The sequence below is a fragment of the Dermacentor albipictus genome, chromosome 1, assembly GCF_038994185.2.
Source record: "Dermacentor albipictus isolate Rhodes 1998 colony chromosome 1, USDA_Dalb.pri_finalv2, whole genome shotgun sequence".
NCBI lineage: Eukaryota > Metazoa > Arthropoda > Arachnida > Ixodida > Ixodidae > Dermacentor > Dermacentor albipictus.
Genome location: NC_091821.1, coordinates 109,987,548 through 110,014,983, shown reverse-complemented (window position 1 = coordinate 110,014,983; position 27,436 = coordinate 109,987,548). Strand labels below are relative to the sequence as shown.

General features: G+C 45.2%; 1 protein-coding gene across 1 annotated transcript in view; it reads left to right on the top strand.

Moving 5' to 3' along the window:
• The first annotated feature begins 923 nt into the window (after positions 1 to 923).
• LOC135907715 (zinc finger CCCH-type with G patch domain-containing protein) overlaps positions 924 to 27,436 on the top strand; it is a 39,414-nt gene continuing 12,901 nt past the window's right edge. Inside the window, exons 1-10 of the mRNA XM_065439430.1 lie at positions 924 to 1,232; positions 1,293 to 1,398; positions 1,463 to 1,557; positions 2,851 to 3,072; positions 5,125 to 5,613; positions 7,121 to 7,164; positions 8,982 to 9,046; positions 9,969 to 10,154; positions 19,012 to 19,106; positions 26,700 to 26,782. Coding sequence (XP_065295502.1) covers positions 1,176 to 1,232; positions 1,293 to 1,398; positions 1,463 to 1,557; positions 2,851 to 3,072; positions 5,125 to 5,613; positions 7,121 to 7,164; positions 8,982 to 9,046; positions 9,969 to 10,154; positions 19,012 to 19,106; positions 26,700 to 26,782 — 1,442 coding nt within the window. The 5' untranslated portion in view covers positions 924 to 1,175. The remainder of the gene's footprint in view (positions 1,233 to 1,292; positions 1,399 to 1,462; positions 1,558 to 2,850; positions 3,073 to 5,124; positions 5,614 to 7,120; positions 7,165 to 8,981; positions 9,047 to 9,968; positions 10,155 to 19,011; positions 19,107 to 26,699; positions 26,783 to 27,436) is intronic.

Sequence of the window (27,436 nt, the reverse complement as noted above, 5' to 3'; positions counted from 1 at the left end):
CAGCGACTCAACCGCAGGATTTATCCTCCGCCTCACAGAAAGATCAGCAGTGAAGATGCCGTAGCTCTCCGACTTATTCAGACCAACACATTTCCAAATCTACACAGATACAGTAAAATGTTCCCACACACATATCGCGGCATCTGCCCCTGGTGCGGCGACACACGCCCTACACTCTTTCACATATCGTGGGGGTGCGGGGGCAAACCTCAACACTTAAAGACGCCTAGCACGTCATTTGAGCGGTGGGACGTACAGCTGACCGGCGATGCCCTGGCGGGACAAGAAGTTCTCGTCCAGCAAGTACGTCGAGCAGCCATGGCCAGTGGAGTCCTGGAATGAGGACACCACCCACTCGACCTCAAGAGCAACCACCTCGATGGTCCGGATAAATGTTTTTTTCTCTCTCTCTACGACATGGAGGACTCTACAAGGACAGCAGACGCTCCGGAGCGCTCCGGAGGTATCAAGCATAGAGTTTCATACAATATGGTTATGGTATCAAGTACGACGTTATTTTGAAATAGTCGCATGACGAGAATTTTGTTTGCGTCTATGATTGGCTTGCGCAGTAACAACCTCGTGTAATAACCCCGCTATAGTGTACTAGAATAATGTCTAGTACACTATAAACCCCGCGCCATAGAGTTTCTCACTACAATGTAGTGAGAAACTCTATGCCCCGCGCAAAGTAGAAGTGAGGCGTGCAGACAGGACACAAGAGGAGAGAAGTGGACAACACGTGTTGTCCACTTCTCTCCTCTTGTGTCCTGTCTGCACGCCTCACTTCTATTTTGCATAATGAATCCTTACCAACTAGCTCAGCTTTCTGTCGTTCTATGCCCCGCGCACTCCGTGTGCCTTGGTTGCCAACTGCTGTTTGTAGGGCCCATGGGTAGGGCTTCTCCTCATATGGCTCGTGCAGGTTCATATTATGTCTGAAATTCAAAATTTTGTATTTGGTGAAAATAAGTGTGTGCACCACCGCACAAATAGTTGCTAATTTAGACCGCACCTGCTTCTCGTCTGGGGACATTGTGCGAAAAAAAAAATTAACAAGAAAGTTTCGGTTATGTTTCGGTTGGATTTTGGCTCTTGCCGTGTGAGATGCAGGCGTCGTGTATGTTTAGCTTTTACGTCAGTAGTAATTTTGATGTGGAAACGCAATCTTAGACATGGATTCCGGGGACGAAAACGCTTTGCATGAATCCCTAAAGCAATACGAGCAGCAAGTAAGTGTGTCAAACTTTCTTTCTTGATAATTTTCTAAAGAGTCGTCATTCATTATACAGCTTGAAGCAGTCGAACTCGCTCTATCGTCCAACACTAGTGAATCTCAAGCTGCTGACTTATTGGAATTAAAACAAAACTTGGAAGAAGTCATTAGCCTTACCAAAGGTAAGCGTGACAAACTGCAAGCCGTCGGAAAGCGGATCGTGAATTTCTTTTCCGCATCTTCTAGCGACGCTGCGTGGTGTGGTAGATGAAGACTCGTCCACACATCAAGAGCAAGTTCACGATGACACCGATATCGACGAAGAGTTTGCAAAGTTTCAGGTAAGCACTTCCATTTAATCCACCACAGCGACACGAGAGACACTAGAATCGTGACATCGCTTTAGCGTGGCGTCTAGAACGCAACGCGGGCGGCCGTGTTTCGAGACGGCGTTGTTGGTTATGCGAGCACTGTTAAAAGTTCTCACAGGAACTTTTTACTTGCGTGACTTCAGTGCACTCAAACCTGCTTATAGCTAACTGCAGGATAAATGGATATTTAAATCATATATGCAGTATTTAGATATATTCTAACCCATGTGTTAAGGTTTTGTTATTCGCTGCAGCCAGGTTCGTTGTAAAACAATAGAACGATGGATAAACGCGGTAGTGTCAGCTAAGTTGCTGTTTCTGGGAACTGCGATCAGCTCCTGTTTTTAGAAGAAAAATCTAGGTTGTGCCGCAAATTTTCGAGAAAAGCGATGTATTAATATAGAATATTTTGCTATTTCTAAACGAAGTGCAAGATTAAATTTGCGTAGGGAGGCTTTACGTTATCCTGCATGTAATGCTGTTCACAACTGGACGTACGGTCAACTAAGGAGCTTGTAAATTAGAAACAACCAAAAGGTGATCCAATCGGTGTGCCTTGACAATGACGGCAATAAAACTAAGGAGCATCAAGTCGCCAGATGTACTAAGAGTGCTGTTTTTATTGAAGGAGCCAAGTGTATTACTGCAACATTGTACATCTGTTTACAAGGATGAAAACATGGTGATACATGCTAAATTATAAATTACTTTCCTAAATTGAGACAATAAATTCTGAAAGTTTCTGAATATGAGGCATCCTTATTGAATGACTAGAAATTATTAAGCAGATATTATGTGCCCCTGTGCAACAAGAGGCTGCTCCAACGGCAAAATTATTCACAACAGCTACTTGCATTCATTCTTTCCCTCTTTATAGACTCAAGTAAGTGCTTTTTTCTGATATTCAAACAGAAACAGATATTTGAGAATATTGAATAGTGAATTTTCAAATTGAATACGAATCAAATAACCTGGAATATTCACTTCATATTCAGAATCTTAAATATTCACACACCCTTAAAGATACCCTAAGAACAAAACTTACCCAGAAATGACTTAATTTTTACATTTTAGTCACATAGCTTACAGGGCGGCCTTCTTGTTTCTTTGTTTTCTTTATTGTTATGCATTATTTGAATGGCCTTCTTTAGCTTGTAGTGATAGACGTTAAAAGTTTGCAAAGTTATTTCATTTGCATATGATTGTGCTGATATGAAAGCATGCTTGACAAGAAGGTATCACTAATTGTCCTATCTCATATAGGCAGAGATGGCAAGCCTTGGGGCTTCTTCAGAACACCAAGATCAAGCAGTCACTGCTGTTGAGGACCATTCTAAGGAGCTTGCGGAACTTGTGGACCACCTAGAAGGCTCTAAAGTGCGTGCACCATTTTCAAAAGACTGGGGACAGATGTCATACCACAGCGCCATTGTTCTCTCCGTCGATGCTTCAGACATCACTCATGTTGATGACATTAAAGTCAATGTGAGTATATTATTGTATATTAGTTTGCATTTATCCTAAAAACAAACTGTAGACTGTCATATTTTTATGTTGATACTGATTGAGCGGCTTGTTAAACTGCCAACACAGTCCCTGAATGTTCTTTTCTTTCCTTTTTCTCACTAATCAGCAAACTTCCCCTGAAGTTTCACATAGAGGGAAAGTTCCAGATACAAGCAGAAATTGTCACAAGGGTCTCCACTTTGACAGAAGGCCATAAGCAATCATTCATTAAACCATTTGTTAGAAACTGTAGAAAATATTGTTGTTGCTGAGTAAACCGTTCAGTGGCTTTTGATATAAAGAACTGCATTTTGTAATATCATGTGTGTGTGCATTTCTTTGTTTTATGTTAAGAAATGGTACTTCAGTTTTTGAAAGTTGTGAGAGCTGCACAACTTTATAGGTTAATTTTCAAAATTCCTTTGAGGATGCTTGCAGCACGAAGTCAAGGTAATCAGCATTACCAAGCTTTTTTCAACTGTGTCGGTACACTTGAGACAAGGAAGTCGCCAAGCTTTTGCTAAATTTTGCTGTTAACGTTACTAAAATTGTCACTTATGTTGGTGTTTTCAAATGCTATGGTACAGGCTGATATGGAGTAACACATCTATCGAAATGTTTGACATTTGTCTATTGTCCATGTAGGTGAGGAATTAACAGTGAATTTGTCAGCAGATTGTAGTGAACTTTTACTTCACGAATATTTACAAGACAACAGATGATAGCAGCTAAAATTCTGAATTTGTTTACAGATTGTAAGGGTAGAAATCCATAGAGCATGCACTGTTAAAAAAAAAACAGGTTTTTCTAGAACAAAGCCGCACTTAGTCCACATTATGTCTGTAAATTTTCTACTGCTCAACGGTCATGAAAGGAGAACTCGATTCTGTAGCATGTGCTTGGCCATGTTGCTAACACAGCAATAACAATTATGTGACCTTTATGCAGGTCAAATACTACCTTGCCTCCCTTTGATCCACCCGAGAGCTCTGTGCAGTAATCTCCAAAATCTGAGAAACTGGAGCAGTGGATTCATGTTTCCTTGAACGAGCTCAGGAGCTTTGACATGTGCACCTTTCTACAGTTGATCTGTCTTATTATTCACTTGCCGAATTCCAAGTCTCATCATAAAGCTATTTGCAATAAATTTTGGTACCATAATATACTGCTATGCTTGCGAACGCCCACCATTCGACCTGATATAGTGAAACTGCCAGAGCAGCAGCAACGTTAAGGCCCATTCTAATAGGTTTTATGATGAATTTAAAAAATGCAGTTCATTCTGTGAGCACAATATGAAGCCTGTTCCTGCAGTGCAATTAAATGCACAGTAGGGCCTCCATGAGTAGAGACCATCGTTGCTTCACCATGATGAATGGGGGGTATGGCACCCACTTGATGCACACCCAATTGTGGCTGCCTAATTGTAGCTTTTGAATAATAAGTTTGTTCTAGAAAGCCCACAGCAGCTGCATTTCAATGGGAATGAGATGTAAACATGCTCTAGTAGATTTAGGTGCACATCAGAGAACCCCAGGTGGTCAGAATTATTCCAGAGCCCTCTACTACAGTGCACAGATGATCATTTTTTGCTTTCGGTAGTAGAATGCTAGATTGCAGAAAAATTGTACCAGCTGAAGATTTATTACAAGTGTACTGCCTTAGACATTTCTTGTTCGTTGTTCGAGTTTGGAGGCAGTTGATTATCTCTTGAATGTTGCAGAAGCTTGAACTCCTCATTTTAAAGTAAGCTCTGCTATTTCTGTAATGCTGCTCCGAAGAAGCATTGCATTATCATGTCTATGGGAAAAGAGTAATAATCAGTATGGCTGTGTTTGGCACAAGCGGAATCGTATTTTTTTTTATGTCGTAATATGCTGTAACAGTACTCCAATCATCGCCCCAAACTTTTGAGTTGTTATGCCATTTTATTGCTGTTTTTTGCAACGTTGGCCTTTCTTTTTGCCTTTGTTCAGCACAAACCTTCATTCCTCACTTTGTGTCAATTTCACTATTTTTTGATCATTACAGGTTATGTTCACCCACCCCACTGTATCAGCCATGAAGCCATGTTCATTCTTCCTTGAAGGTCGCTGCAAGTTTAGCCAGGAACGATGTCGCTTCTCTCATGGCCACGCTGTTGCGCTGTCTGAGCTGCGGGAATATTCTGAGCCCAGCTTCAGCACTTTCAAACCTGGCTCACCGTGTCTTGTGAAGAGCGACATAGATGGCCTGTGGCAGCTGGCTGCCTTGGAGTCCATTGGACAACGGCAAGATGAGGTCATGGTTTGTCTTTCCCACTCTGGGAAAACAGTGTCCATTGCAGTTGAGGATGTCTTTCCCTTGGAAGGCAATAGAGAAGTGGAAAGCTCAGACTCTGATGGTGATTCTCAGCCAGCTGCTGATGCTGTGCCAATCACTGGTGGCTGCGACGATGAGCAGGAGGGCGTGCCTGTTGTTGCTTGGTCTCCAAGCACCGCATCTGGTTTGCCTCTAGGAGCTTGGGAGAAGCATACAAAGGTATTAGGCTTCACTTGCTTCAGCATATTCTAAATTTGCAGTGGCAGTGAGGGATATGTCAAGGCTCTGTGACATATACACATGTACAGTCTGTGGAAAAATAAAAATCGAAGAGAAAACTTAAATTGAGAAGTGAAAAATCTGTATGTTGTGCTTAAGGTATGAGTCATACTGGTGTGGCTGGTTTGGTTTAAGCGTTTCTTTGCTGGGGAAACTGATCTTGTTTTGCATGTATAAGCAATATTTTTCCAGTTTGTTTATGTTTGTGTTTGAATTGTCCTGTTTTTCATTTGCAACTGACCATACATAAGTGCCCACGAAGTGGCAAAGGAAAGTTACTGCTGCCACTCAAATTAGTAAAGCAGGGTGCATGGTATGCAGCAGGTTGTGGGTTCAGATGCTGCTGGTGTGTTGTTATTTGACTAGGTGAGAATTTCCAAACATTACACAATCATCACTGCTGTAACAAAAAAAAAAAGTTTTTTCATAAGTGCGGCATGGGACGGGGCAGCTCGTACTGTGCAAGCTATAACTTTCACTGAAGGCAGACACCTGAACTATTCTGCAGCTGGAGAGGCCATCAGCAGTTGGAGTTACCAAGTGAGCTCACTCCCGAAGACTGACCAAGCTTAATAGTGCTTAGTTTCAGTAATATGACAAAAATAAGGACTACGACAAAAAGAATTTAGTTTGACATGGCCAATGGCCTTTGCATTAACCCATTCTGCCTAGTCAAAATGCATGAAACCCAAGCCGAAATATGCCAGACAACTCGAAAGCAGCCCTCCTGGTAAAATATCTTTCAATTTATCACCCTTTTGCTTTATCATGAATAGTGTAGGACAAAAAAAAAGACAGAATCAATGCTCCCCTGCTGTTATAACACTTCAGTTCCTTGAGGCTTTCCTTGGCTTTACTGGCTATTGTAATCAGGGGTTTGACGAAAGTTCGTCTGGTCAGGCATGGAAATGAAGGGGATCACGGTCACTGACCAAGTCCGATGAATAATCCGGCGTTTTGGAACCGCATATGGGTTCCTTGTTCATTGAGTTGGACAGGAAATCGTCGTCACTTACATAGCCAGCACGTGAGATAACGAACATGCATAAATGGCAGGCATAGCCCCTGGTGTCCGGTTCATCGTAGCTGGCATCGATTCAATGATGGCAGCTACGTCGTCTATTGACGGCGCCAGCTATGATGAACCGGACACCAGAAAATATGCCTGCCATTTACACACGTTTGTTACGTGACGTGCTGGCTATATAAGTGACGACGATTTCCTGTCCAACTCAGTACAGGAACCCGTACACGGTTCCGTAACGTCGGATTATTCATTAGACTTGGTCAGTGACCGTGATCCTCTTCATTACTGGCTGTTGGGTATTGTGGTAGTTACTTCTTCCCATGAACTCCCTCTTTCCATCCTATTATTCTTGCATACTGCTCCTGCATGCAGCCTACTCAATTCTGGTAGATTCTTGAATTCGTTTTACGTTGCTTTCAGGGTATTGGTTCCAAGCTGATGGAAAAAATGGGCTATGTCTGGGGGTAAGTCGACATAAGTGTTTGCTTTGGCTTCTCTTGTACTATCCCCCCCCCCCCCCATAGCGAATAGCCCAGATCTTTATCAGAATTCCAGTAACACTGCATCTGTTATGTTTAACGTGTGCTTATTGAAATGTGAATACTTGAACCTTCTAAGGTTTCTACGTAGAGGTTGCAGTTCACCTCACCTTATATGAATTTTAATATGTGCCGTTTTACAAGACTTACGAGATATTCACTGTTTGCCATATATGGACTTTTGTCTAAAATTAATATGGTACCAAAGAAAAGTAAAAGTGGCAAAAAAAGTGATGGTTTGGCAATCACAGTTGGAATCCCTCTGCATTCTCTTTTTGAGCAGCCACTCTCGTTTCTATTTTAACCAGAAGTTTGTCCTTTCTGCACGCTTTGTCGTAGCACCTCATCATCTGTCATGGAACAAGCCTTATACTAAAAAGGGGAATAAAAACTCCAGAAGTCTTATCTGTCACATTAAAAAAAAAGTTTACCTTTTTTATTATATATTTTACCTTTTCATTCAATTTGCAGTTGGTTCCAGTCACTTAAAGAATTTGTTGAGTCTCCTGTGGGACCCTTGCCTAAAAATAGAGACATTGTTCATACTCTCGTTCAAGATTAAAATAAAAACGAGCACTTCTGACCTGCTTTCAAGAAAATTGAACTTAAATGTGCAGAACAAAAAGCTATCTGTAAATCAAAGCGTGCAACATTGCTTTAGCAATCTGGATTAGATCCCCATTGCTCACACCACAGGAACAGCATCTTATGCCAGGAACATCTAGGCGTTTAGGTGGCAAACTGTTTTTTCACGTTTATGCCCACTTGGTAAACAAAATGTATTTCCATTATTTGAACATTTAAATTGCAGCTCTCAATTTGTAATGCAAAGGTTCTTTTTTTGGTCACAGGGGCTCAAGTAATGCCTTGTAGCACCATGAGGAGTTGTAGAGAGACAAAAGAAAGGACAGGGTGGTTAACCAGTTCTGCAGAAAGCCTGCACTACAAAGCCATCACTATCAAAGCCACAGTGCTATCTATGGCAGATGACATGGTTGTCATCAGTCAATGATACAGTCGATCAAGGAAAATAATTGCATTATGCTGAAATTTTGGTAATTTATATTAAAGGAAAACAAAAATGTAACAAATAGCAGTGTAGCAAACAAGCTAGCATTTCTGTCATTTTTGTATTTAACTTGTGGACTACTTGCTAAGTGCTGCAATATTTTATTATTCCCACCATATACCACATATACTTGTGTAAGGGCCACACCCCCCACTTCGGAGGGTTAAATTTTCGAAAAAAAAAAATTCACAACATTCTGTCGTAAAGCAAAGTTAGTTCCATTTCCGCTAGATGACACTAACTGCTTTTCTGTCAATGCCGCTCATGCCAATGCCACCGCACCATTATTTCTTTGTGTGGCGCTTTGTCTCGGCTGTGTTTCCAGTAAGATTGGCGGCATTTCACCTCTAGAGAACGGAGCCCTGTTTGGACCAGCGCTGCTCAAGGACGATGTGCCAGCATCTGAGGTCGTTTACTGCAGCATTATGTCATTTGCGCCTCTCTTACCCTCTGTTGCTGTTGCAGAAACAGTACAAACCTTTAATGAGCCACCATCGGCCTGATTCCTGTAAGGGCTGCATGCAGCCAAGATTTTATAAAACAAGTGCGGCCTTTACACGAATATATACGGTCGCTGTTTCTTGTTGCTGTAAAGAAATCGAGCAAGTGTAAAGGGTTGACCTTTTCACTTCATTTTTCTTATCTAATCGTTGCATCCTTTTTGCATTCTCAGACAAGGACTTGGCATTAGGGGTAATGGTAGAACTGAGCCAGTTGAGGCTGTTGTGCTACCTGCAGGTAAGATGCAACTCACTTTTTTCTGACAAAGAAAGCATTGTAACACTTACCAGCACCAAAATAACATAACTAAGTAATATAACTGTACTTTTTACTGATTGTATTTCGACTGTATTTTTTGCATCTTTGTTCAAATCATTGAAATTAACAAGTCTTTATGTATCCCCTTATGTAATGCCTTTGGGCCTTTAAGGAGAAATAAATGAAGTAAGGGCTACAATGCAGAATACCTTGCATGCAGTATCATGAATTATCTGCCTGGCAAAATTAGCTGCTTGGGGTAATTCTGTCAACCCTGTGTACAGCATAAGTGGAGAGTAATTAAAATTATTCAAGGCTCTCTTGGACTTCGAAATACTTGATTACTACTGTTTATTACTGCTTATTATCATATATTTTATATCCATAGCTTCTAGTACCTACTTGGTCAGATAACGCATAAACATAGATTACATAGCTTTCTAGGGATTGTTCTGAGTCAGAGCACTGAAATATTTTGTTGATGCTTTTTTACTGAGCACTGTGAACTGAATTCACTGCCTTGACATTTTATTCAGTGCACAGTGGAAGTTGAAACTGTTTCATTCTGCTTCTTCCAGCCTCATTGTATCCAATGTACAGTGCTCACGGAATGAAACGCGACAACGAGTATTTGGTAGAACCCAGCATATGTGCAGAGAACTCGAGAGTACCATGTCATGTCGCTATGAATCTGGTCACTAAAGGTGACTCTGACTCCGCTCTAAGTGTACACACCAAAGTTACGTCGATGTGACACGAACTGCAGCAGGTACAAACGAAAGTCTGGGCATTAGTTAGCCCTAAATTGACGCGTTTCATTCCGTGAGCACTGTACATTAATGACAAAGGAAGCACAGCTGCACTAAAGTAATTGTGTTGTTCTTGTCATGTTATGTTCCAGGAAAGTCACTAGACAAGTGCATGGAGCTGAAGGAACTGGGCATGACACAAGATTCAGCCAAAGTGCAAAGAAAGATGCTGCTTAAAATGAAGAGAGAGGAAGAGAAGATTGAAAGGCGTTATCACAAGGCAGCACAACCTGAATCAGTGTTTGATTTTTTGAATGGTCAGATATTCTCAAAAAAGGGTGAGTACGCTTATTTGAGCCTAATCAAAGACATGTTTCATTGCTTGATAGCATATTTTTTATGGAGGCCTCAGAAAGGGCTCATATCATTGTTAGTGTATTTGCACAAACACACCACAATGTCTTTTCTTTTTTTTGTGATGTCTAGTTTAACATTGTACCTTGCTTTAGATTCAGGATCATAAATATGATACAGTAGCTTTCTTATTGTCCTATTCACTGGGCTTTACTGCAAGATACTTTTTAAGAGGAAGCCCAGCCTTAAACCTTATGTGATAAATGAATAATTGAGATAATTTGTAAGTGTTCTTCCTTACACACTGATACTCCAAAGTGGCGCACAAATAGTGGTGCTTGAAATATCACACTGCAATAGCAGCAATGAGACAAAGTTGGGGAGAACTTGACTACTTCAATAGGTTATGCCCCTTATAGGCAGTATGGATACAACTGATAAAATGAGCACCTTGCAGGCACCAGTTTACAAGTACTTGTGTAAATTTTTTAATATGTCGACATTAGAATGGTGATGCTACCCGTCGTGGTTGCTTAGTGGCTATAATTGAATCCCGGCCATAGCGGCCGTGTTTTCATGGAGGCGAAATGCGAGAACGCCCGTGTACTTAGATTTGGGTGCGCATTAAAGAAGTCCTGGTGGTTCAAATTATTTTGGAGTCCCCCACTATGGCGTGGCTCATAAATCGTGGTTTTGGCACGTAAAACCCCGTAATTTAGGACAGTCATGCAATGAAAACACGGCTGTCAGCTTGTGTACGGCCAAGGAGGGGAGAGGGGTGGAGAGAAGGCCGTTGCAGGTGAAAGGGCAGGAAGCACATGAAGGAGGCGGCATGCGCAGTGCACTGGAATGTGCACAGTTGGCACTCAGTCCTCAGCTGATGCACTTCACTCGTGGACAAGTCAGAACACTTGACCCATGTTTTGGTAGTTGCGTTAGTGGCTGTGTTTGTGTTCGGTGGGCATTACAGTTAAAAGTAGCGATGGACACCTTCTCTGGAGAAAACTAATGCTCACACATTACTGTCACATAAGTCCCATTGATCGCCATCATTTCTTGTGCATGTATGTAGTGTCTAGTCACATAGAAAACTGCAGTAGTGTTAGTACTTATAGGGTCCCTGAAACGGTTTGGACAAATTTTGTTGGCTCGTAGGGTATAGATAAGTAAAACATTAGCACCACAATTTAAGTAAAGCATCTCACATTAAGAGACCTACAAACAATTACAAGTTGCCCTCCTTTCTTGCCATGCTTTTTCTCCTCAACTCGTTTGCCCTGCAATCGGGGCTATGCTTCGCCTTCACTGGCTCCGAGTCGGGATATGACATCGTGTCGTCTACTTCCTGTTGCCTTGGAGCCAGCGTTCAAAGCCGTCGATCCCCTGCGAGAACTATCCAAGCAGCGTGCATTGCGAGCATTCTGTTGCAACACCAAGCATATTTGGTATTCTGGTAACCGCAGGTGAGCTGGGTGCTTTCGCAAATGGGCCGAGGCGTAAACTAAGGCCCCTCCATATTACTACGACTGTGATGAAAGGGCTTTAGCGTAAACGTGAGTAGCCTGAGCAGCCTGCATGGTGCAGCCAAGTGGGTAAGTGCAGCCAAGTGTTGGTGCTGACCTTAACCAGCCAAACACAGAGCTCACTATTGCTGTAACCAAGTGTAAAACATTTTAAACATTTAAAAAGACAACGTGCTCACAATTACACTCCTGCTGAAAAATTTAGACCAGCAGCAAAGCAAAATACACTTAGTTACTGCTATATTAGCTGTGTGTTTGTCTGGTTGAGCTCCGTGTCACCAGATGGCTCTACCATGCAGGCCGTTCACGTTTGCACCTCTGCTCATCCCGTAAAACACCCAGTCCGCTTGTGCTTGCTTTTACCCGAATACTCGATACGCTAAAACTATATTGTCGTAATCTTCCGACATGAAGTGAATGAAGGCTGTAATCGCGTAGATACTGGTGCCGATTGGATTGTTCTTCCTACCGTGAAAGAAGCCCGTGAATGCACGCAAAGGGCCTCGAGTGGCACGTCACGCGGCAATTTTGCATGTACTTGTGGGCTTCTTTCACGCTCGGAAGAGCACTTTTATGTAGCACATATTGAGAAACAGAAAGCTGTATCGGGAGTTTTTGATGTCACCGTACAATTTTCTCATTGACACTTTTTATCTAATTATAATATTTGAGAAGTTGATTAATTAAGACAAATTATGTAATCAGGCAGAATGCAAAAAATAATCTGAGCATCTCCAAACGACAGCAAAAAGCATTACCTTGGTTCTGTCCAGCTACATGGCATTTGCATATTTTTTACATCTTGGTGCATGATAGTTGGGACACCCTGTATAATGCAATACAGTGTGTCCCAGCTATCATGCATCAAATTTTTTAATAGGATGGGCCATTCTACGCAAAAATAACCAAGTGCGTATTATCGGTCGAGCAGAGCAGCCGCTAGTAATCTTTTTGTTCATGCAATTGAGTTCATTAATTAATTGCAATTTTCCACTTGTTTAATCACTGCTCTGAATGGCGTGCTGTCGATGTAGAATTTGTAGAAAATTGAAAGAAACTTCATACTGGCATGTTTTCAGCCAGTTAATTTTTGCCTGTTTATTTTTTCCAGCTGACGAAACCCCGTGAAAAATGAACAATACAGTCGAATCTCGTTAATTCGAACACACTTAATTCGAACTGATGCTGTGGTCTCATCAAAATTATGTGTATTCCAATGGACGAAAATGCCCGGTAATTTGAACGCACAAGCATTTTCGACAGTTAATTCGAACATACGGCGCTCCGACAATGCTCTCAGCAGCGCGCCGAATCACGCGGTGGCGCCTCCAGCCAGCATTCCTCTGACCTCGCCATAAAAGAAAAGCATGGGAGAGACTCCTCAATGCCACAGTCAAAAAAAAAAAAATTGTGACTGAAATTTGTGTGTAGGTGCGCATTACCGATTACTTCTGTTCGTGATGGGTTAGTGACTTCTGTTAGTGTGTTAGTGTCGCGGCACCGCCACGTACCCCATAGAGTTAATGTATAAGAACGTCTGAAATTTTGGTCACAAAAGAACCTTCGCTGTCTGACTTTCCGGATTTCCTGCCATGACCGCAGGTCCGAAACGGAGTCACCACTACCACCATTTTGATTATGCGTGCCTCCTCAAGCTGGTGCTCTCGCACGCAGATCCTCTTGCAGCCGTAGCCACAATGGGGCGATGCTAATCCTAGCTACTTTGACGTTTGCTATCAGGCTGCTTGCTGTTCTGTGCTGTGTCTTTCATTGAAACAATTCGCCACTGTTAACAATGGTGCCGAACTCTGCCTTTGTAATCCTCGCCAGTGGCTTCGGAGCGCGGAAAGCACGGCGCTCCGAAGCAAAGAATACCAAAAATTTGAAGTGGCAATTGTCATGGTACATGGTATGCTTCTTTCCATTGTATACCCGTGCACCCACCATCTCCTATCATAGTACGAGCACCAATATGCCTAATAACTGACTGTAATTTCTAAATACGTGTGAGTAAATCTTGTGGAACTTCCCCCTCGTGTGTTAGCTCAATGCACATGCGCCAACTGCAGCTAAGTCCTCCATTCAAGTAGCTTACTTTAATTCGAACAAATTTTCAGAACCCTTCGAGTTTGAATGATCGAGATTCGACTATATCATGTGACTAACTGTTGGCCCGGATCATAAAGCAGCGCCCTCAAACATGGTCCACAGGAGTGATCGCAGTCTTTCCATGTCGCAACAACCATGAGTTATCAGCACTCTTTGCTTATCAGCAGCAAGGCACCGCGGTGTTGCAGGGGGGGCGCGACAGGTAAAGCACCAGTTCTGCCACTACTGTTATGGAGCTCGTCTGAGGGCGCTGCTATTTGATGCGGGCGAACGGTTAGTCACGCAATGCTTCTCATTTCTTGCGGGCTTTCTTTATCAGCCGAAAAAAATAAGCAGGCAGAAAGTGCCTTGCCAAAAATATGGCAGTTTTAAGTTTTTCAATTTCCCACAAATTCTTCATTGATGGCACGGCATTCAGAGCAGGAATTTAAAATTTAGTTAATTGCAGTTAATTATTAAATTCAATGGCATCAACAAAATAATTGCTGGCTGCTACTCTACTTGACTGTGAACAATGTGCACTTGGGCATCTTTGTGTAGAATGGCCTGTCTTTTTTAAAAAAATCCGATCCATGATAGCTAGGATGCCCGGTATATGCATTACAGTCGAAACCTGCGGTAACGAAATCCTAAGGGAACGAAATTCTCGCCGCAACGAAATATTTTCGGATCCCTGGCAAACAACCATAGGAGTCAATGCATTTCCTATCTCGCGACAACGAAACTTTTTTCTATAGCAATCCCTCATCAACAAAATTTTCTGAAACGACAGTCTGCAAATGATCTACTCATGTAACACTAGTTGTGTCCGGAAACTGCTCAAATGCATTCGTTATGCGCTTAAATTGCATTAACCACCGCCACAGTACACTTGCGTGGCCGCCGCCATCATTGTTTACAATAAAAAAAGCCTCGCACCACCTCTCGTGACAGGGGACAGCGATGATGATGATGGTGGTCGTTCGCCCGTTGCAACGGGTGACTGCACAGTGTCCGGGCCAAAAATGCAATTAGCATTTAAATGATACAAGTAAAAAAAGACAAGAACTGTAGGCGATCTCGCAGTGAGCACATTTTATTTAATCCTGTGTGCCATTACAGCTTGTGCTAAATGCGGAGCGAAACGCCTGCGTGTGTGGCAGCCAAATCGACATCTACTACACGTGAAGGCTCCGATAACCCGGATGACGCTTTAGTATCAGTGGGCTTTGTGTACCGCCGCACATGGTCGTGTGCTCAGTGTCATTGGTGCTAGAGTGCGTCAATTGTGTGTCTCTGTGCCAATTGGACCATTTGCTTTGACAGCCTGCTAAGATGCCGCCTCCAGCCAAAAAGAGGAAATTTATGACACTGCAGGATAAGGCTGCAATTATTGCCCAAGCTGAAAAGGGCAGGAAGAAAATGGATATCGCCGAAGAATTTGGAATTGCGTGCAGTTCGATATCGACGATTCTGAAAAACAAGGCCTCCATTCTCGGCGCGCTCGGAAATGGTGGGAGTGTGAAAAACAAAACGGTGAGCGCTGCGGCTTTTCCAGACGTTGACAAGGCAGTGTTTGCATGGTTTTGTGAACAGCGTGCCAACAAAGTGCCGCTGTCTCGCGGAGTTCTTCAGCAGAAAGCGCTGGACTTCGCATGCATTCTCGGGCACGCTGATTTTAAGGCTAGCCCTGACTGGTTGAGCCGTTTCAAAGCCCACCACGACATAGTGGCCAAAGTCATTTCCGGGGGGGGGGAGGGGGGGGCAGCAGCCGTCGACCCTTTGACAACGTCGTCATGGCTGCTGACCAACAAAGAAGTATTGGACCAGTACAAGCCCTCGGACATTTACAACGCAGATGAGATGGCCTTATTCTGCGAGATGCTGCCACCGAAGACCCTGGACTTAAAAGGCCAGAAATGCCACGGGGGGAAACACAGCAAGCGGCGTGTAACAGTATTGTTGTGCACTAACATGGACGGCACAGATAAACGGCCACTGCTTGTAATCGGCAGAAGTAAGAAGCCCCGCTGCTTCAAGAGAAATCGTCGGCTGCCCGTACAGTACACCGCGAACCTGAAGGCATGGATAACCCGGGCCGTATTTGGCAGCTGGCTCGAGGCCTTCGATGCAGGCAGAGTTCTGACTGGTGTGGTTTAAACCTGTTGCCAGCTTTGCGGGTCAATGTTGCCAGACTGCCTGCCAAATTTGACGGAAAAAAACACCGTCAAATGTAGCGAATGCAACGACGCCGTTTTCTAAGCACACAGAGTTACCAGATCACACGCGCGCAGGCTCCCAGCTCCCGACAGTACCGGAAAGCTGCTGCATAACCCGCGCGCTTTCGAATCGCTTGCTTGTTGTGGGCCCTGTTCTCCGACGGTACGAAGCGCTTTTTTTCGCTGCACACGCTGTGGCTGGTCCGCGCGGGACGAGGCTTTCGCTGGATCTGAAACAGAAACGCGTCGCATAACGATATATCGCTGCGCGCTCTCGCTACAACGTTAGAAAAGGGTTGGATCGCCTTGATTTGCAACAGGCAGTGTCCTGACGATTGCGCTGCTCGCAATACACTGTTCGTAAACGGAGACGCGTCGCATAACTCTTGGTGCACGATATATCGCTGCGCGCTCTCGCTACAACGTTAGAAAAGGGTTGGATCGCCTTGATTTGCATAGGCAGTGAGTGTCCTGACGATTACGCTGCTCGCAATAAAGACTTTTCTGAAACTGACATGTGTCGCATAACTCTTGGGGCGGTTCAATTCGCTGCGCGCGATCGCTGCAACGGGGCAAATTAAGTGTTTGCTGTGCCTTTATCTGCGTAAAGAATTTTTCTGAAACGCGACGCAAAACCCCCGGGGCTTTTATTCTGGCTACGCGCGCGGTTTCCGCTGCAAGTGCGTCGCGCGCCGGCGCGGATCTATCACTACGTACCTGCAAGTTATTTTTACCTGCATTTTTTTGCTTCTTGTCTGTCACCACGCAAGGGCTGCAGCCCATACGCTTTCAGAACTTCCAGTCGTTACAGCTGCGTAATGTTTTTAAATATTCTGTGCATCCGGTTGAACGCTGCAGTGAATGCAAGTATTGCAGCTCGAGGTATTTCTCTATGCAAATCAAGGCGATCCAACCCTTTTCTAACGTTGTAGCGAGAGCGCGCAGCGATATATCGTGCACCAAGAGTTATGCGACGTGTCTCCGTTTCCGAACGGTGTATTGCGAGCAGCGTAATCGTCAGGAGACTGCCTGTTGCAAATCAAGGTGATGCAACCCTTTTCTAACGTTGTAGCGAGAGCGCGCAGCGATATATCGTGCACCAAGAGTTATGCGACGCGTCTCCATTTCCGAACAGTGTATTGCGAGCAGCGTAATCGTCAGGAGACTGCCTGTTGCAAATCAAGGTGATGCAACCCTTTTCTAACGTTGTAGCGACAGCGCGCAGCGATATATCTTGCACCAAGAGTTATGCGACGCGTCTCCGTTTCCGAACAGTGTATTGCGAGCAGCGTAATCGTCAGGAGACTGCCTATGCAAATCAAGGTGATCCAACCCTTTTCTAACGTTGTAGCGAGAGCGTGCAGCGATATATCGTGCACCAAGAGTTATGCGATGCGTCTCCATTTCCGAACAGTGTATTGCGAGCAGCGCAATCGTCAGGACACTGCCTGTTGCAAATCAAGGCGATCCAACCCTTTTCTAACGTTGTAGCGAGAGCGCGCAGTGATATATCGTTATGCGACGCGTTTCTGTTTCAGATCCAGCGAAAGCCTCGTCCCGCGCGGACCAGCCACAGCGTGTGCAGCGAAAGAAAGCGCTTCGTACTGTCGGAGAACAGGGCCCACAACAAGCAAGCGATTCGAAAGCGCGCGGGTTATGCAGCAGCTTTCCGGTACTGTCGGGAGATGGGAGCCTGCGCGTGTGTGATCTGGTAATTCTGTGCACTTCGAAAACGGCGTCGTTGCATTCGCTACATTTGACGGTGTTTTTTTCCGTCAAATTTGGCAGGCAGTCTGGCAACATTGACTCCGCAAAGCTGGCAACAGGTTTAAACCACACCAGTCAGAACTCTGCCTCGATACGGACATGCGGAAGGCAGGCAGATCAGTCTGCCTTTTTTTGGACAATTGCAGTGCCCATCATGTCGATGATGTGGAACTGGGAAACGTGCGCTTGGTTTTTTTTCCACCGAACTGCACTTCCGTGCTGTAGCCGCTTGATCAAGGCGTCATTCGTAGCGTCAAGTGCGCCTACAAGGAGAGGCTGATTCAGCGTCTGCTGCTGAACCTCCAGTTGAAGCGTCCCACAGTAGTGGACACGTTCATGGCACTTGAAATGATGGCCGCCGCATGGGTTGCGACGGCGCCAGCCGTGATAGCTAATTGTTTTAATCATGCCGGCTTCATTGCCACTCGGCAAGCATCATGCGCTGATCCAGTGGCATCGCAAGAAGATTCGCCTGAAGGTGCACTAGTTGACAGTGCTGACGGCGCAGTGCCGCCATCGCTGGCGCACGCATAGGATGAACTTTCTGACATGACAGATGGTGTTCCGGATGGCCTCAGCATCGATGAGTTCGTTCGTGTGGATGAAGGTGTTGTCGTCCATGAAGAGATGACTGATGAGGTCATCATAAGTAGCGTTTGCCAAGGTGCCAACGACGCCGACGACCACCAGACAACAAATTAAGAGAGGACTGTGAACCCGCGGGATGTGTTGAATGCCTTCGATGTAATTCGATCATTTTTCGGTGAGCATGGTGACGATGTGGCAATGGACCACTTCTTGCAGTGCGAGTCGAGAGCAGTAAAATTGCTGCAAGGCAAGGCTCGGCAAAGTAAGCTGACTGACTTTTGGCAATAATTTTTTTTTTTTGCAAGCCAATTTCCTTCCCTGTCTTTTCTGCCTCATTCTCGCGCTAATAAAATTCCTGCAAAAGCAAAATGTTTTGCTTTCCCCGGCGATTTCGTTATTGCGGGTTTCGACTGTATGTATATAAAAGCATGCACGCTGGCACGACCAATATGTGCGTTTTTTCTTTTTTTCAGTTGTACAAGAAAACGTGAATGGCAGCATTAGCAGCCGTATCCCAGCATGACATCTGGGACATACTGCACGATTGTATTAGTAGCACCAATGAAAAAATTTTTAGGGAAATTGCAATACACCGAAAAGTGCGGTACATTGTTTGTAACTTCTGCAGTGCATTGTCGTCTTTTGCTTACCTACAGATTCTAAAAATGCTGGTGAACAGTATAACATCCATAAGGAAGCAAATAGCAGTCAGGATCTGAAATCGGTTTCACTGAGGGGCCTGGGTATTGAGGTAAGTTCCCTTGACTCAGGCAATTATTTAACCGTTATGCCTTATGTGTCCTACATTCAAATCCACTTGTCATGAGCACTAACATGGGAAATGTAACAAGACAGCACATTAGAACTACAGTGCTGCATTTCAGATAACAAGTCCATGAACTTGGGACGCTACTATGTGTTATCAAGTTGTCACATATTCATGCACGGTGCAGTGAATTATGTGTGGTAGTTGTGACCTCCAGCAGTTGGCGTGAAGAATGATAGCTAATAGTGGATAGACAAAAAAAAGGGGGAAGAAAGAAAAAAAGAAGTTCACTCTGCAGCTTGAGGGTTACCTTTATTTATGGTAGGCAGGTCGCGTGGCGGCTGGGTGTGCCTATAGTGAATTTTTCATGGCAAGCAAAAGAAAGTACTGACGTTGCAATGTGAGTGCTCCAGCCGAGGTGAATGGTCTTGCTCCTGTTCAAACACATCCAGGAGCACTGCGCCCAGTATTCTGCAATTTCCCGCTGTCAGGATTGGGGGCTCAATCCCATCGTCCGTGGTCCTTTGCCAAGATTGGAGTACGGCATGAATTCGAAGGTAGCTGGCCCATGCCGTCGTCCAACTTATTTACGCTGAGATCGTTGATGAAGTGAAGAACTGCTTCTCATCGAGAACGAGGAAAAAGGGTTTATTTACAGAAATTAAATCAGTCTAACATGACTGCTTGAGAAAAAGAGTATTAGTCCAACAGGACTGCATGAGAGAAGTGACTCAGTCTAACATGACTGCTCAAGAGAAGTGTCCTCAGCATTCGCACAACCACAGTTTTTATACACTCGATGCGCCGGTCCTACGACGCGGCGACTGTTCGTTTACTCATCACCAACTCGCCGCTGCTCTGCAGACCAGTTTACGTACACAAAGGCAACCGCGCTCTGTACACAGAGGCAACCGCGCGGGGTGCCGTTCCGGGAAACTATCGGCGCCGATCGAGGGTCGCTCGTTGTTCCGTGCTAGGCCGAAGCGTGAGACGCTCCAAAAATACGTTGTCCCCACGGCAGCTTGTCCATGCGTGTCAAATCAGCTCCGCGTTGGGGAACTCCGGAATCATTGTTCACACACCGAACTAGTTCCGTCACAATGTCGAAGGGGCTGGAGTAAGGCGGCGGATTCCAGCGCAAAGGCCGCTTCTTTGAACGCCTCCCAGCTGCAGCGACGGAGAGGGAGAGGTGCGCGTCGTGTCGCCCTGTCGTAACTGTGTGGCAATCTTCTTTCACAGCCCGCCATTCTTGACAGTGCCTCCAGGGCCCGGAAAGTCTCGACTGTCTAGCGCTGACAACCGCTAGGCAGGAAGAGAACGGCTGCTGGTCAGGGGGGGATTGATGTCTTGGCTCGCAGCGACCACTTGTGCATTGATGTCACCGCCCCAAAACATCCAACAAGGACAGGCAACTGCAAAATGAATCCCACAACACGGCTCTGCGCCGAGATGACGCGCATTGGCTCTCACTTTAGACTCGCTAGGCTTCAAAAAAAACAACAACAACATAAGTGCAGAAACAAAAATAAATGCTACATTTCACTATGCCAATTTCTGAAGCAAATTCCTGCTGACAAATTCAGCAATTAATGGAGGGAATTCTGCTGAATGAGAGGGGATTTTCTTCGCCTAAAGAAAAGCTAACACTAGTAACCCCAAAATTTAGGCGGGACCCTCAAACGCAGAATTCAAATTAGCCTGCTCAAACCATCCGCACTGCTATGCAACTTTCCCTTCTTATATCTAACGGAGAAGTTGTACTCTTGGAGAGTGAGGCTCCATCGGAGCAAGCGGCCGTTTTTGTGTGACATTTGATTGAGCCACGTCAGAGGACAGTGGTCGGTCTCGAAGATGAACTTCGCTCCGTACAAGTAACACGACAACTTCTGGGCGGCCCAAACCAAACAAGCGCATTCCTTCTCTGAAGCGCTGTAGGCTTCCTCTCTTACATTTAGTTTACGGCTGGCGTAGAGGATAGGATGCTCCTCGTTATCGTCGCGACCTGACTAAGTACCACGCCCATACCTCTGTCGCTTGCGTCGCATTGAACTATGAATTCCTTTGTGTAGTCTGGCGCGCGAAGCACAGGGCGAGAAACCAATAGCGTTTTCAAACTTTTAAAAGCGTTCTCTTTGTCCTTATCCCAGTGTACGTTACTCGGTGCTCCCTTTCGGAGGGCGTCTGTTAATGGACTTGCCAATTGCGAGTAATTCGGAATGTACCGTTGATAGTACCCCACAAGTCCCAAAAATGAACGAAGGTCCGTTTTCGTGCGCGGCTGAGAAAAATCTCCAATCGTCGCTATTTTCAGCTCAGCCGGCCTTCTCATGCCCTGACCGACAACATGGCCCAGATAAGTAACCTGCGAACAACCAAACCTACACTTTTCCGCTTTCATCGTTAAGCCGGCTTCCCTCAACCGTGAGAACACCTGTTTGAGGTGCGATACGTGTTGTTCCCAGCTGTCGGAAAAAATGGCCACATCATCAAGATAAGGTAAGGCGAACTCCTGCAAGTCCTTTAGGACAATATCCATTAACTTAGAGAAGCTAAACGGCGCGTTCTTCAGCCCGAAGCTGAGTGCGAGAGGGCGAAAAGTGCCTGCAGGCGAGATGAATGCGGCATAGCGGCTGGCACTTTCTGAAAGGGGAACTTGCCAGTACCCCCGCACGAGATCTATAGTTGAAATGTATTTAGCAGCGCTAACTCTTTCAATTCGTTCCTCAATGTTGGGTATCGGGTACAGCTGATCCCTAGTGATCGCATTTAACTTCCTGTAGTCAACACACGGACGAGGGTCCTTGTTAGGGGTTTCTACGAGTATTAGCGGTGACGTGTAGTCACTCTCAGCGGGCTCAATAACTCCCAACTCTAGCATGCGCTGTATCTCTGCCTCCATAATCTCTCTCTGTCTTGGAGACACCCTGTAAGGTTTTGATCTTACTGGTTCGGCAGAGGTCAGCTCAATTTCATGCGTTATCAGTTCGGTTCTACCCGGCCGATCGCTGAATCTGTCGAGATATTCCCCTAACACCCCTTTTAGCTCATCTAGCTGCTCGGGTTTTAGAGCGTGCGAGCTTACCGAGTGTTCTACTACTTCTTCTAGGCCGATTTCAGAGTTGGAGGTCGCCCTATATTCGTCAAACTTGGTACTAGTGCCATCCGGCTCTTTGACGGTATAGTTAACGACTCCGCTCCGCTCTACATACGGCTTCATCAAATTACAGTGATATATCCTCACTTCCTTCCTGCGACCGGGCATTCTCAAAGCATAGTTAGTATCTGAAAGTTTGTGCAACACTTTAACGGGCCCGTCCCAGTGAACTTCAAGCTTGTTCTTTCTTGAAGGTTTGAGGATCATTACCTGGTCTCCGGCGTTAAACGTACGAAGCCTCGCATTCTTGTCATAATAGAATTTGGCGTTCTTTTGAGCTAGTGCCATGTTCTTTCCGACTAGTTCTTGGGTTGCGCTTAGCCGCTCCGGTAAATTTAGCACGTATTCAACCACGGTTGGACTCTCCCCTCTTTCCTCCCACATCTCTCTTAACATTCTCAGTGGAGACCGGAGTGTCCTCCCATACACTAGTTTTGCTTGTGAGAACCCTGTCGCCTCATGTGGAACCGTTCGCAAAGCAAACAAAGTTGCCGGCAGACAGTTCTCCCAGTCCTCCTTGTGCTCGTAACAGAGCGCACGCAAAACTCGCTTAAGCACCGAATGCCACCTCTCTACACTGTTTGACTGAGGGTGATAGACAAAACTGTGTATTAACTTTACCCCACACTTTTGCAAGAATGTGGAAGTCAGTGCGCTCGTGAATACTGACCCTTGATCTGCCTGAATTTCGGCTGGAAACCCAACTCGTGCAAACACTGTCAAAAGCGCGTCTACTACTTCGGTGGAGCTGAGCTCTTTCAAAGGGATTGCTTCTGGAAACTTGGTAGCCAGACACAGCATGGTAAACAAGTACCTGTAGCCTGATTTTGTTTTTGGAAGAGGCCCTACCGTGTCTATTACCAGTCGTCTGAAAGGCTCTGTTATTAAGGGCACTACCTTCAGTGGAGCTCTCCAAGTCTCTCCTGGTTTACCAGAACGCTGGCAGGCGTCGCATGATCTTACAAAGTTTTCTACATCTTTGAAACAGCCAGGCCAGTAGTATTCCATAAGCAATCTTTCCTTTGATTTGTTTATGCCTAGGTGGCCGGACCACCCATTTCCATGACAAAGACTCAAAAGGTCCTCCCGATACTTAGTAGGTATGACTAACTGATCTAAAATCCTACCCTTTCGATCTCTGTAATGCCGATACAACAATCCTCCTCTCTCATGTATTGTTACGTTGCGCCTAGCAATGCCTTCTTTAGCGGTGTCATGTAATTTTGCTAAGCTCTCATCATTCTTTTGCTCAGCTGCCAGTGACTCTCTATCCACGTGTAAGAGTTGATCAAAGTTCTTTGAGGCCGGTGATAATAACGACCCTGTCTCGCTTGTGAGCGCGTCTGCTTGCTCTTCCTGCAGGCTAGAACTCTGACACTCTAGTGCTACGCTCTCATTGAGCTGGTCAACTGGCAGGCTCTCCTCAACTGTTCTTTTGTCCCTCGGGCCTAGCTCGGATTCGGGTATTGAAGCTATCCCCTTTTCTGCTTCAGCTGGAGGAGCTTGAGCATTTTCAGCCGAAAGCGCCGCGATCTTACGAGCTTGGCCTCGGGTCAATGCCTGTACTATGCCCTCTCCCAGTTTGAGCCCTCTGTCACGCAGTAACTGATTCGAGCGATTCGAAAAGATGTAGGGATACTGCAGTGACAAAAATTTGGAAACTGCAGCCTCAGTCTCTAGCTCCCCGAATGGTCCACTGATTTTGACTTTGGCCATGGGCAGACACACGCTGTGTTCTTCTACAACCTGTTTTATCCATGCTACTTCTCCGGTGAAGTCATCTACCATCACGTAAGACGGATGGACAATGTCCAGCGTGGCGGCACTGTCTCTTAGCACTCGGCATGGTTTTCCATTAACTTGCAGGTCGTGGAGATATGGACTTAAAAGTTCCATATTCTCATCTTTTTCCTCCACGTAGGAAAAAACTACGCTAGACTTCTCGCAGTTTACAGCTATATGTCCCAGTTTGTGGCATTTGTAACAGCGAATTGGTCTAACAGATTCGAATTTTCTTTTCTGTTCTTTTTGTGCGGTTTCTCCGTTAAGTTTCTCCTCGCTCTTTTCTGCGGGCTTTTCCGCCATGTCTACAGGCTCGGATCGTCTAGTTTGCGCACCCTTTTTGAACGGAAATGGTTTCCGCGGTCCATTTCGACCGTCCCAGTTTCCCTCCTCGGCGTTCAACTTTCTACGGGTTGCGTACTCTTCGGCTAATTCAGCCGCCCTTTCCACAGTGTTTACATTACCTCTGTCTTGCACCCACAGTTTCACAGCTTGGGGGATGGTTTTGTAAAACTGCTCTAGACACATGCATTCAATGATCATGTCCCTGCTGTCGTACGCTTCCGCGCTTTTAAGCCACTCGACTAGGTTGGCCTTTAAGCTATATGCAAACTCCGGATAGCCCTCGCTATCTTTCTTGCCTGTGCTCCTAAACCTTTGCCGAAAAGCTTCGGCTGAAAGGCGGTATTTCTTCAGGAGACTAGCCTTAACTTTTGCATAATCATATGCATCCTGCACACTCAATCTGGCGATTACTTCCGCCGCCTCACACGGCAACATAGACAGCAACCGCTGTGGCCATGTACTCGGGCCGAAGTTCATCTTCTCGCAAGTCCTTTCAAAATTGCTTAGGAACAAGCCTATGTCGGTCCCGACCTCAAATGGCTTTAATAGCCTGTCCATGCGGTACGATTCTGCCTCACTTGATCGACCCAGAGCGCCTTCACTTCCTTGAGGCAACTCCAAACGTTTGCTTTCAAGTTCAAGTTGCATTTTCCTTAACTGAAACTCGCGATCTTTATCGCGTTCCTCTCTCTCTCGGTTTTCTCTGTCCCGTTCTTCTCTTTCTTTTTCCCGTTTCTCTCTCTTTTTGAGAAGTTCCAATCCCATTTCAATATCTTGCTCACTGGCCTGATTGGAAATTAGCTCCAATAATTCTGATTTGAGCATTTCCTTGCGTACATCTAGGCCCAGTTCCTCACCAACAATCAACAACTCGTCTCTCAGCAGTGTCCTTAACTCCATGACTGCTGCTTTACTGCCTTGATTCTGCTCTCTAAATCTAGCTAGTAAAACACAACCTAGCTAACACACAACAATCTAGCTTCCCTACTGTTCTAAACAGAACAACCACAAAATGAAGCCTAGAGAGTCAAAGCAAAAACCAAGCACTCACCGCAGATACAGCACCATGTCGCAAAGTCCATCTCACCGCTGTCAGCCAGTTGTCAGGATTGGGGGCTCAATCCCATCGTCCCTGGTCCTTTGCCAAGATTGGAGTACGGCATGAATTCGAAGGTAGCTGGCCCATGCCGTCGTCCAACTTATTTACGCTGAGATCGTTGATGAAGTGAAGAACTGCTTCTCATCGAGAACGAGGAAAAAGGGTTTATTTACAGAAATTAAATCAGTCTAACATGACTGCTTGAGAAAAAGAGTATTAGTCCAACAGGACTGCATGAGAGAAGTGACTCAGTCTAACATGACTGCTCAAGAGAAGTGTCCTCAGCATTCGCACAACCACAGTTTTTATACACTCGATGCGCCGTTCCTACGACGCGGCGACTGTTCGTTTACTCATCACCAACTCGCCGCTGCTCTGCAGACCAGTTTACGTACACAAAGGCAACCGCGCTCTGTACACAGAGGCAACCGCGCGGGGTGCCGTTCCGGGAAACTATCGGCGCCGATCGAGGGTCGCTCGTTGTTCCGTGCTAGGCCGAAGCGTGAGACGCTCCAAAAATACGTCGTCCCCACGGCAGCTTGTCCATGCGTGTCAAATCAGCTCCGCGTTGGGGAACTCCGGAATCATTGTTCACACACCGAACTAGTTCCGTCACAATGTCGAAGGGGCTGGAGTAAGGCGGCGGATTCCAGCGCAAAGGCCGCTTCTTTGAACGCCTCCCAGCTGCAGCGACGGAGAGGGAGAGGTGCGCGTCGTGTCGCCTTGTCGTAACTGTGTGGCAATCTTCTTTCACAGCCCGCCACTCTTGACACCGCCTAGAGTTGCGCCACAGCTTTTGCCATTGACCTTTTTGACTATGATTTCGGGACTTCCGTCAGCACAGCTTTTGAAGACTAGTTTTGTCTGGCAAGTCAACCAACTGTTCTTATTTTGTTTGGCATATCGTTGCATTTTTTTTAGAGGTTAGCTAGGAAAGCAATGAACAGTATAGAGTTTAGTTGCATACGAAAATGTCTCGTTGCCTACAATAAACGTGTGCATAGCTTCAGTTTTCCTGTAGCTGCTGCTGGTCACCAGTCATTAAAGGCAGTAGGGCTACATTAACTAGTATTGACTTCTGCAGGTAACAAACCCGTGTTGCATGTTGATCATCTTTGTCCTAAATGGGCTTGGCTGTAGTATTTCTGTTGTCTTCATTTTTTATCCTTTGTGCAAATATTTGTGTCATTGTTTTCAGGCACTACAAGTCACAGAAGCAATAAAAAGAGCAGAACGTGAAATTGTAAGGCTGGGACATTCTTCTGCCAGGAATAAAGACAGGTGGGAAAAATGTGTAAATGCAAAAAATTTATCTTTAGTTTAATTTCATGAACATAGCACTGTGGTGTGCATGCACGTTGTGAAAGTAAAGCCATCTTTGTGGTGAGTTTTAAAGCTGCAACATTTAGCAGTATCTGACATGAACTGTTTTGCTACAATGTTGTGAGGAACAACAATTGATGCATGATGCTTTTGACACGTCACAGAGAATGCAGTTTGGTGCATTTGGATAAGGAGGCACCACCTAGTGTGAATAGTTTGAAAATTTTGCTTGATTTCAGTTAACTTTAGCTGCTATACAAGTCTTGAGTAAGGAAGCTACCCGTCATGGTAGCTCAGTGGTTATGGCCTTTTGCTGCTGAACACAAGGCTGTGGGCTTGGTTCTGGTTGTGGTGGCCATGTTATGAGGGCGGCAGAACGCAGAAATTATGTATTTCTATTGACGTGCATGATAAAAATCTCCCAACTGGTCAAAATGAATCTACATCACTCCATTGCGGCATACTTCATAGCCTACTGTGCAACTTAGGACGTTAAACACAATTCAATTTTTTTTAAAAGTATTGGCAAATAGTGTTAAATTTAGTGTCAAGTTCATTAATGTTGAGTAATGTTGTGGTGTAATTATATATAGGAGGAAGCCTAGAAGTGTA